The 10315-nt window shown below is 31.5% G+C and overlaps 1 protein-coding gene across 1 annotated transcript; it reads right to left on the reverse strand.

Annotated features, from left to right (window-relative positions):
* Nucleotides 1–729: 729 nt before the first annotated feature.
* LOC146931976 (BOI-related E3 ubiquitin-protein ligase 1-like) lies at nucleotides 730–2117 on the reverse strand. The gene is made up of 3 exons (XM_085703551.1): nucleotides 1844–2117; nucleotides 1436–1754; nucleotides 730–1312 (listed from the first exon to the last, which is right to left on the reverse strand). The coding sequence occupies exons 1-3, from the start codon at nucleotides 1900–1902 to the stop codon at nucleotides 797–799; spliced, it is 894 nt and encodes a 297-aa protein (XP_085559677.1). The 5' UTR covers nucleotides 1903–2117; the 3' UTR covers nucleotides 730–796.
* Nucleotides 2118–10315: the final 8198 nt, after the last annotated feature.

Genomic DNA, 10315 nt, shown 5'->3' on the forward strand with positions numbered 1-10315 from the left:
GAATCCATGCATGTGAATCACGTTAAAATTAAAAAGAACGGAAAATCCTATACCATGAAACCAAAATTAAATTTAAATTTAATTTAAATGTTTACGATTCACAATAATGGTAGTAAGATTGAATTAATAAGACCTCTGAAATCAAAAACAAAAAAAAAAAAAAGTTCAATAGATAAGCCCGTTTATTTTAATTTTTGAATAAGTAAAAATTAAAGTATATGGACGAAAAAATCTGAGGGTGGCGTCCGGAATTAATCGTATTAATGCTAATCCGTTTTTTAAACAAGTAATCTTCCACTAAATTGTTATTGTTTACGCTAATCCGTTTTATAAACAAGTAACTATGCTAATCTTAAATTTTGAATAATGTTTACCTAATAGACAGCTGCCGTCACCAAAAACGGTTACTACTAGTACCACTAATTAAATCTAATTTCAATTTTTTATGCTAATCCGTTTGTTCCGTGAATAAAAAGGTTAATAATATACCTCTCAAAAAAAAAAAATTTGTTATTTTTGACTAAATAACAAATAATTATCCTAATCTTTAATTTTGAATCGTGTGTCCCTCCCATATCTTTTACACTTTCTCCTCTCAAAATAAATCTTTTACACTTACTTAATCTACACGTCCGGAATAAAGTTATTGACGGTTTCAAATAATGAAAGTAAATCGATGAGAAAATTACGGCATGCATGAAACACATTAAAAACCACTAAAAATCAATATCAAATTCAAATTTAAATGCTTTCTATTATAACCAAAAAAATTATATGGTTCAAAATTCACAATGAACTAAGAAAAATTTACATGAACACTAGCATTAATTCCAGAAAAACAAAGAGGGCAATTACGAATGTGGGTCCCACACATTGTACACAAACACAAATGCCTACATGGCAGTAACAGCACTACTGACTCCCTTACCCCACAACCGCTGCACAATTTCCCAACCACCGCCGACGATGCTTCTTCCACCACCACCTCCTCCTTCACATGGTGGTTACTTCCACAACTCGACGCTGCATCTTCATCGTTACGGTGATTCTCAACATGTGCCAGAACTTGTTCTAATTCGTTACGTAACGTGTTTACAGCAGATTCGTTTGTCAAAGCCATTTCTCTCCAAATCTGATTCTCCATAATCAGTGTTTTCGCTTTTTCTTGAAGCATTAGATTTTGTTTCTCCATTCTCTGAATCTCTTCTTCTTTTTGTTTCAGTTTCTTTGTTACTGCTTCTTGGATTGCCGCTTGTAGCATTCTTGATTGCTTCATGCTTTGCTCTTCTATCTCCATTCTCACTCTCTCTGTCTGTTAATCAACAAAAATTAACAATATTAATTACTAATAATTAACCATAATCACAAAATCTAAGTAATAAATCTGTAACTTCTTTTTAACAGTTTCTTTTTTTTTCTTGAATGAATGACTTACATGTTGAGCAATGAAGAGATCGATTTCCGATTGTTGATTTTGGAGATGATAGAGGAGATTCTGATCAACAAAGGAAGGTTGAGATGAGAGTTTGATATTTTTGTGAGGAAGTGGAAGAGTGTATGATTCTTCAGTGGAGTCTCTGAAACGCTTCCTTGAATCAGGGATGTGATAGGTGACAGTACTATCAGCTTTTGGTTCACAGAAAGATGGTTGATGAAAAGGAAAGAACGATTCAGGGATTGTTGAAGACATAGGCATGGGAATAACACCATTCATGGGAGCATTATAGAATTGTTGATTGAATTTGGTTATATCTCTGGAAAAACAGAGGAAAAAGTGTTAAAACTATATATAATATAAGAAAACTGAAGGTAAGGAAAAGAATGAATGTGTTATATATATTACCTGTGATTGATTTGTGACTGTGGAGAGAAGAAATTCATATGAGGAGGTTCCACTGCCATGAGAATTGAGAGGAATGAAGAGAGTTTGTTTGGTGTTTGTATTGTGAGTGAGATGTTATGGTTGCTGTGATATTATACAAAAGAGAATATGAATGGGGAAACAAAATGGGTTTCTTAATTAAGAAAAGGAGTATATATATAATGGAGTGCTAATAACAAAGCATGCACTTGGGCTGGCAGAGGAGTCGGGAATCAGGCAGCGCAGTGAATAAGTCTCGTTTATTTAAGGCTTTTTGGCTCTACTTTAGAGGGTAGAATAAGTCAAAACTTATAACATCCTTGGATAGAGAGAAATCTACCTAGAAATCTACCTAGAAACTTATAACTTCTAGTTTAAGTTGAAAGTTTAAGAGTTTAATTGTGCACACACGTTTAATAGGCAAATTACCCTGTTATAAACAAAAATTTATATTTTTTATTTATTTAATTAATGATGTATGTGGTCTTTATTATCGACTATATACATTATTTAATTAATGCATTTAAAATGTTGATTTTTGCTTATAATATTGACTAAAGGGTGTACTTTTTAAACACTTTAACACATTATTAAATGTATGTGATCGTACCTAATCAAAGAAGAGACGTATGGTGCGACTATTATGGGTTTTGTGGGCTTCTGAAACGATGGGGTGTGTCTACATGCAGACACTGCAGTGTTCAAGTCAATAAGAACTTTAGAATTGGGGTTTAGGGTTTCAATGAATCGCAATACCTTTAGGAATTATGTAAAGTTCACTTATATAGCGTTGTATGGCAGACTAAGACACTCAATGGTTACAGAATCGTGGGAAAACATAATCATCAAGCGAGATTCGCGGCATGTGGGAAAATGTTACCATTCAATTTGAATGGTTCTTTGAAGTGCTACGAGCACCCTCTCACAGGGAGGGGGTGTGCATAAAGTACTTGACCCAAATGTGTCATTTGGTCTGATTGGTTTGGGCCTATTGAAATCAGGTCTTTTAGGTGTTTGCTTTAGAAAATTGCTTTTTTGACAAAGAATACTTCCAATTGACACAAGTAAATGACCTTAATGCCCCGAGAGGTAGTTAACTACCGCTGGAAGATCCGCCGGTAGTTAACTGCCGCTGGGACCCAACGGGAGTTAACTACCGCTGAATGCATACAGCCTACTTTTCTTCTTCTTTTCAACGTCCTTTTCTTCTTCCTTTTCTTCATTTTCCCCAAAAATGTACTTCTGGTGAACCTCAACATCAAGCTCTTTCTTCTCCTTGTCAAAACCGGCAACTCAACTGTTCTACATCATCAACAATCCAGAAACAACAATAACATTCACCATAACATGAAGCATGTTCCTCCATATCCATAACTCCAAATTTCTCAAACATTCAATTTCTAAAATTCTCATAACAACACGATTTGCTCTTTCATTTGTCAAACATTTTTATTGAAATCTTGGATCCAATTCCCTTTGGAAAAAAATGATAAACAAAATCTAGCAAAGCAGAGAATATACATGTTTATAGATCTGGGTTTGCAAAAAAAAAAAAACAATTTTGACATCGTTAAAACCAAACAATGAAAAAAAATGGTTTTTGTTCTCTTTAATGCTTATGGAATTGCTTTGCTAAAAAAAATTGCTTATGTGACATTGATGGAGTGAGAAAGAAAGTCCAGGTGGTGGAGGCAGGAGAGAGCTGGGTTGTAGAACGATGTCAAAATTAAAAAACGATGATTTGTTCTTTTTAATTCTTTCTGGGATATGTGTTGTAGAAAGTATTGCTTATGTGACATTGATGGAGTGAGAAAGAATGTCTTGTAGTCCATTATCTTGTTCACTCGGTGGTATTTTTTAGCTTCTTTGTGCATTTCAATTCTTCTGGAAGAAAAAAAAATGGGATGGCAAGTTTGATGTTGGTGGTGCTGGGTTAATAAGGCATGAAGGAGAAAGAATAGTGTTGGAAGATGGTGTAGAAGAATAATATAATGTTCAACTTGTGATGAAAAATATCAGTAAAAGGAAGAAGAAAAGGAAGAAGAAAAGAAGACAGAGAAAATGAGTAGGTTGTATGCATTCAGCGGTAGTTAACTACCGCTGGGTCCCAGCGGCAGTTAACTACCGCTGATGGCTTTTTAGTAAATTACATGTGTCATTGTGAAGTTATCAATATCAGAAAAGCAATTTTCTTTGCTTTATCCTGAACAATATATGTAAAATAATTGTACCTCGATCGATGATGTATGCAAATTTGATCCCAAATTTGGTATACACTGTTTTTACACGTTCATCCAATTCAATAAGAAACTATACGATTGTCATATAAATACGGAGTACATTGTAATTTAATTTGATAATCTAAACTTCTATATCTATTATCCAATGAACCTAATTTATTTTTTGTTTAATAGTGATCGCATAAAATATATGTATTTAAACATTTGTTGATCTTTTCCTTTTAAGACGTTGATGTAAAATTTGTTTAAATTACAATGCATGTACCATTTTCCGTTCGAAAAGATACTTGTATCATTTAATGATGTGTTATCATGTTAATTAATTAATATAAAAACACATGCATTCTCCGGTCACTGTTATAAGAATAAATCAATATTTTAGATTTATTCATTAAATGATGTATACAGTCTATAATAAAAATAATATACATCATTAATTAAATAAATTTAAAATGTTGATTTTTGTTTATAACAGTGACCAGAGGATGTAAGTTCTTATGTTCATTATTGATATTACAATCATCATTAAATATGTGTAAAATTATTTTACATTGTTAGTGTATGATAATTAAACTCTAAAAAATAATTGTCGCAATTTCAATTCTTATTAAACATCATTCTTAGTAGATATTACAATCCATCGTTAAATATATGTGTAAAATTATTTTACATTATCGGTTTATATTAATTAAACTCCAAAAAATATTTGTCGCGATTTCAATTCTTATTAGACATCATTCCAAATTGATATTGCAATACATCATTATATATATGTGTACAATTATTTTACATTGTTGGTGTATAATAATTAAGTTTAAAAAATAATTGTAGCAATTTCAATTCTTATTAAACATCATTCTGAGACTTGTTTAGGATTTGGATAAGTTTTACAAATCAATAAAAGAGACCATTCTATGTTATTTATTTTATTTAAAAAAAATTGACTATTTATCAACTTGTGCATGTCATTTTTTTTGTGTAGAGTCATGTTAATCTTTTTATATCATTTTAATTTTATCGAATGTCCTCAAAGACTAAGGTGTTAGTCTAATCCATTGATTTTGTGTCCTTCAAGCGGCTAGTTTTCAACTCAAAAAGAGGAAATGAGAGACTGTTTTTTTTTAAGAAAAAATGAGAGACTGTTTTATTTTGATGATGATGATAATGACAAGGTCATGTTAACTTGTGTCCTTCAGGCACATGTTAAGAAATCCAAAAAAAGAAACTTTGTATTGAAAAATATACTCCCTCCGTCCCTTAATGTAACCACCCATTTGATTTTATTTTTGTCCCTAAATGTAACCCCCTTTTCAAATTACTAGATGCATTTATTACTTTTTTCCTAAACATACCCCTAATTAATACTACTAACTTGTCTTGAAATATGAATAGTCAAATTTAATACACATACAAACAAAGGACAATTTGGTAATATTAATACACAAAACAGACAGATTAATTACACTGACAACTTTTCTTAAGAAATGTGAAAAATGCAAAGGGGGGTTACATTAAGGGACGGAGGGAGTAATATTTTAACTTTTTAGAAGTTGACTACACGACTTTTGATGCGTATATTTCTTTAATGAGTTCTTTAACATATGTCCTTAGGGCACAAATTAACATTTGTCTAATAATAATTATCACGGTGGTAAATCAAAAAATAAAAAATGAAAAAGAATAGGGATAATGGTTACTGGACGAATGACGCTTGGCCATTGTGCCACGACGTGGCTGAGTGGAAAAAATGCCACGTAGGAAAATGAGAAATAGGAGTGGGGTCAAGGATCGTAACACGTGCGATGTGAGGGAGTGGGAACAATAAAGACTAACCCGTGAGCCACGTAGAGGTGGGACCCATTTCGGAACAGAAACGGTTTCCGCGCTGGCTGCCTTTGTCCTAAAGTACGGACAATGCGAGAAATCTGGTGAAGATGTAATGTAAGTTTACGGCATTTTGATTTGATTTTCTTACGCTTGCTATGGGTCAACATTCAAAATTGTAGTACCATCAATAATACCTGCACTGCACACCATTTTCACGTTCTCTCATCAAATGAAAGTGGGCACAACTGCACAATTTTTGATTTTTTAGTACCAAATCAATTGTAGTACATGTAAGTCTTGCCATTATTTAATCTTTTCCTCTGATATATCGGTCAAAATTTAATTCATATGTTATTGCTAAATCAAATATGTTAGAGAGTTTCACTTTAGATAAAAGATGACATGAACAAATGTTTATAATTGAACATGATTTTTTATCTTAGAAACCAGTTTTATATAGTTGTATTAATCTCAACCATGATTTTTAAAATGATAATAGAGTCTAGCTCAAGATTTATAGGGTCTTCTATTATCAGATTTTCGCTATCTGACTATCCATTATTTATATCTACACTTCATATGCTAAATCATGGATGTGCATGATGTGTTAAAAGTCACATATCGGATAAAATAAGTCGTGGACATGAGAGGTGTTTTTTTTTAAAACTCGGTATCCGGCCCAACAACCAACTTATCCGAGGGGGCCAATCCAACCGCCCACTTGCGGATACCTATTTAAAGCCAAAACAAAACTTGTATGGACTTGTCCGCCGAAATTGGCACTAAAGGCAATCAAGTCTGGGATCTTGAGAGGAGGAAACTTAAGATCCCAAGTCAACTACTAGGTCAACCCCAAATGGGTGACATGAATGATGTGTTAAAGAGTCACACATCAAATAAAAAATATCATAAACAAGGATTTATAAGTGAAGACAATCAAAGTTGATATTTAAACATTTAGTCCTTCACAAACGGCCTCGCAATCCATCCCTAAATTACCTTCGACCTGTTACAAGTACACATGATTCCCACACTCCATAACGCTCTAGGGTACTCAATACTCTTCAAATGGTCTCTCTAAAGTCTAAATCCATCCACTGAAAAACCGCAGTTTGTAACGGCTTTGATTTTCGATAAACCGCTCTAAAAAAATATTTCGATAAATTCTACTCTTGCCTTGTTTATAATCTAGTATTATGTTTATTTTGTATTTATTTCATTTATCATTTTTTGTGTGAAGATAGTCATTAACTATGTTATGTTGGTAAATATTTACGTCCTTAGACCTAACATCACTTTTAATCTTTTTTGCCAAAAACATAATTTTCACGTGAATTTACAAACTCGGTTAAAAATAAGAACGTAATTCAAATCTAATATAGGAACCACCTTCATTTCTCATAATCCTCAAACTCCGCGTAACAGAATGTGCTAACATTTACCAAGTTTTTTTTTTGACTGGGACATTTACCAAGTTAATCAGTAGTAAAAAAAAACGTGTGAAAAATAAAAGTGTAGAGAATGAATTCAATTCAATGCTCTCCACGCAACATGCACAAAAGTTTGCAATTATCCTCGATCAATTTCTTTTAAAAAAAGGTTTACCCTATAGTAGTTATTTATTTTTTTGACTGGAAATTTCCTTCAAGAAAGAAAAGTTATAGAACAATTCGTCCAATCTGAGTGAGAAAGCACAAAAGTAATAGCTTGGCTGATTTCACATCTTGAACACCAAAACTACTTTATTCTAAATCCACTTATTCTCCTTAAACATGATATACGAAATTAAGAGAATTAATATTTTATCACCCAAATAAAAAACCTTCTTCTCTATCTCTAATTTCAAATGAAGCAACAAATTGATTAGCTAAATATGGTGCCTCAAATAGTTATAAAAATATTTTTGTTTACTAATATTTGGTCCCTTCAAGAATTTATACCATAAAAATTCCATTATTTTTTATTTTTTAAGGGATTTCATTATTTTTTACATATTTTTTTTTGAAAGGACATTTTTCTTTGCACATAATTTCTAAGTCTTCTCTCATTAGGTCTTTAAAGTTAACAAAAAGTCTAAATATAACTCCTCTTTTAGTACAGAATACTATTACACCTTCTTAGAATAGGCGAACCTAGTTAATTACCCGTAACTTTGTGAAGAAAATAAAGGTGTTACTTGAATTGTGTCACTTTCGTGGAATCAAACAACTAATTATACCTCTCCCATGCAAGGACCACCTTAAAACCTTTAACTCTAGTGGAACCTACATTATCATATTCTGCAAACAGAAAAATTGATTTCCTTTGTATGATATCGCAGAAAATAATAAAAGTGTCAATACAAAGATAACGAAAGGTAGGTTCAATAAAATGGAACAATTAGTCACCCCATCTTGTCCCAACCAAGTCGTCTTACATATGCTACTATATCCGTTTTAAAATTCTCTCACAAACACGCATAAACATATGAAAAAGTGTGTATATAATGAAGGGAAAAACAAAAAGTAAAAGTGGCTTAGTCAAAAAAATAAAAATAATGTGCCAATAATAAAAAGAAACATTAATGTGATGGTTGGATTCTTGAGGTATAATTTATCCACCTCTCCCTTCCACTGCGCCTTTGTTATTATTGCTTCCATTCTCAACATGTCACATATTCCTTGGAATGGAACAAAGGTATATTTATCTTCTTCAACAATCAATATGCAAATGGAAATTCATTTCATAATTTTTTTTTGAAAAAATTACAAGAGCACAAGTGTTGAAGATTTCGATTTACCCTTGTTATCTTGGTGTGATGGCCTGTCTAGGCATATGAATATAAATCTACCATTAGAAAATTAATGTAGAAATGTCAAAAAGTGTGGGATAGAAAAACGTCTACACCCTCCGGTCACTATTATAAGCAAAACTTTGCATTTTAGATTCATTCAATTAATGATGTATATGATCTTTATTATAGACAACATACATCATTTAATGAATAAATCTAAAATGCAAAATTTTGCTTATAATAGTGACCGGAGGGTGTAGTACGTAGGTGAAGGAATCCTTATCACATCGACAGTTCCAAAGCCTTGCTGGAGAGACGAAATAATCCATTGGTTGCATTTGCCTTTTGCATGTGGGTTAGATAATATTCGTATGAAATCAAACAAAATGCTAAGTTGGTCCAATATATATGCATATGTACTTTACTTTGGATGTCTATTATCCTCAACGTGGAAAGATCGCATACAACTTTTCCTATTGGCATAAAATAGATGTTTAATTTCGTCATACCTAGAGCTAAAGCTAGCTCCCAAACAACATTAAATTCTAGAAATAATAAAACAATTTTTCTCTTAAAAAGCATCAACTGCCACTAGGGTTCACCCAAAATAAATAAAAAAAATCAACTGCCACTAATAAAACCATTGTATTATTTGCTGTATATTTAATATATAGATATGTGTGTGAAAGATAAAGTTGATTTTTTTTAGAGTAATGATATTTTGACATCCATTTGATGACAATTTTGTTGACAACCTTGTTTTTCTCACTTCTTATTGGTCAAAAACAATGGAGAGAGAAAAAGGAAGAGAGAGGATAACAACATCATGTGAGTATGAGAGAGAAAGTTGTCAAAAAGTGGTTGTCAAAATATAATTTCTTTTTTTTATGTCAACCAGTTGGAATCAAGTCCTTCAAGAATCCGTGCATATGTACGGTGTGGAATTAATAAAGGGAAGGAAAAATGGATGGAATTTGCCCATATATATTAGTTTCCAGTGAAAATAAGTCATGATTTTATTAACGAATGCATTTGAAATACATTTTAAAAAATTTAGATTAAGAAAACATTTTTTTTGAAAGAAAATTAAGAAAACATTTTAAAAGTATTAATTGCTTCAGTTTTCATTCAATATATTAAATACATAAATTTTAATAAAAACTTTCCAGTTAAGATCTTTAATGTCATTGGACACTATGATCAAATATTGTTTTACTGTACTTGATTCCATCGAATGATTCCCTTTATATGAAATTTATTAATCACTTGAGTTTAATAATTTGGTTATCGTTATAGCCAAATTCTACTAAAGTTTATGAGTTCACTAATTGTGTATCATATAGTTAATTTTACACACATTTCATTATATTTTATCAATATGTTGTATTTTAGAAAATGATAATAGATTTAAATATTATTTTAGTCCTTCTAATTATAACGTTTTTAGTTTAAGTATGTGCAAGTATTTTTGTTTGTCTTCAATCCCTACATATTTAAAAATGGTTGTTTCTAGTCTCAAACGTCGGTTTATTAGGTCATATGACACCACTTGATGTTATTATATCAGGTCTAAAATTGTTATAGTTGCTTGGGCCATACGAAACTATGATAATA

This window comes from Medicago sativa, chromosome 4 (genome assembly GCF_051527215.1).
Source record: "Medicago sativa cultivar Bolivia chromosome 4, Bolivia_mono, whole genome shotgun sequence".
NCBI lineage: Eukaryota > Viridiplantae > Streptophyta > Magnoliopsida > Fabales > Fabaceae > Medicago > Medicago sativa.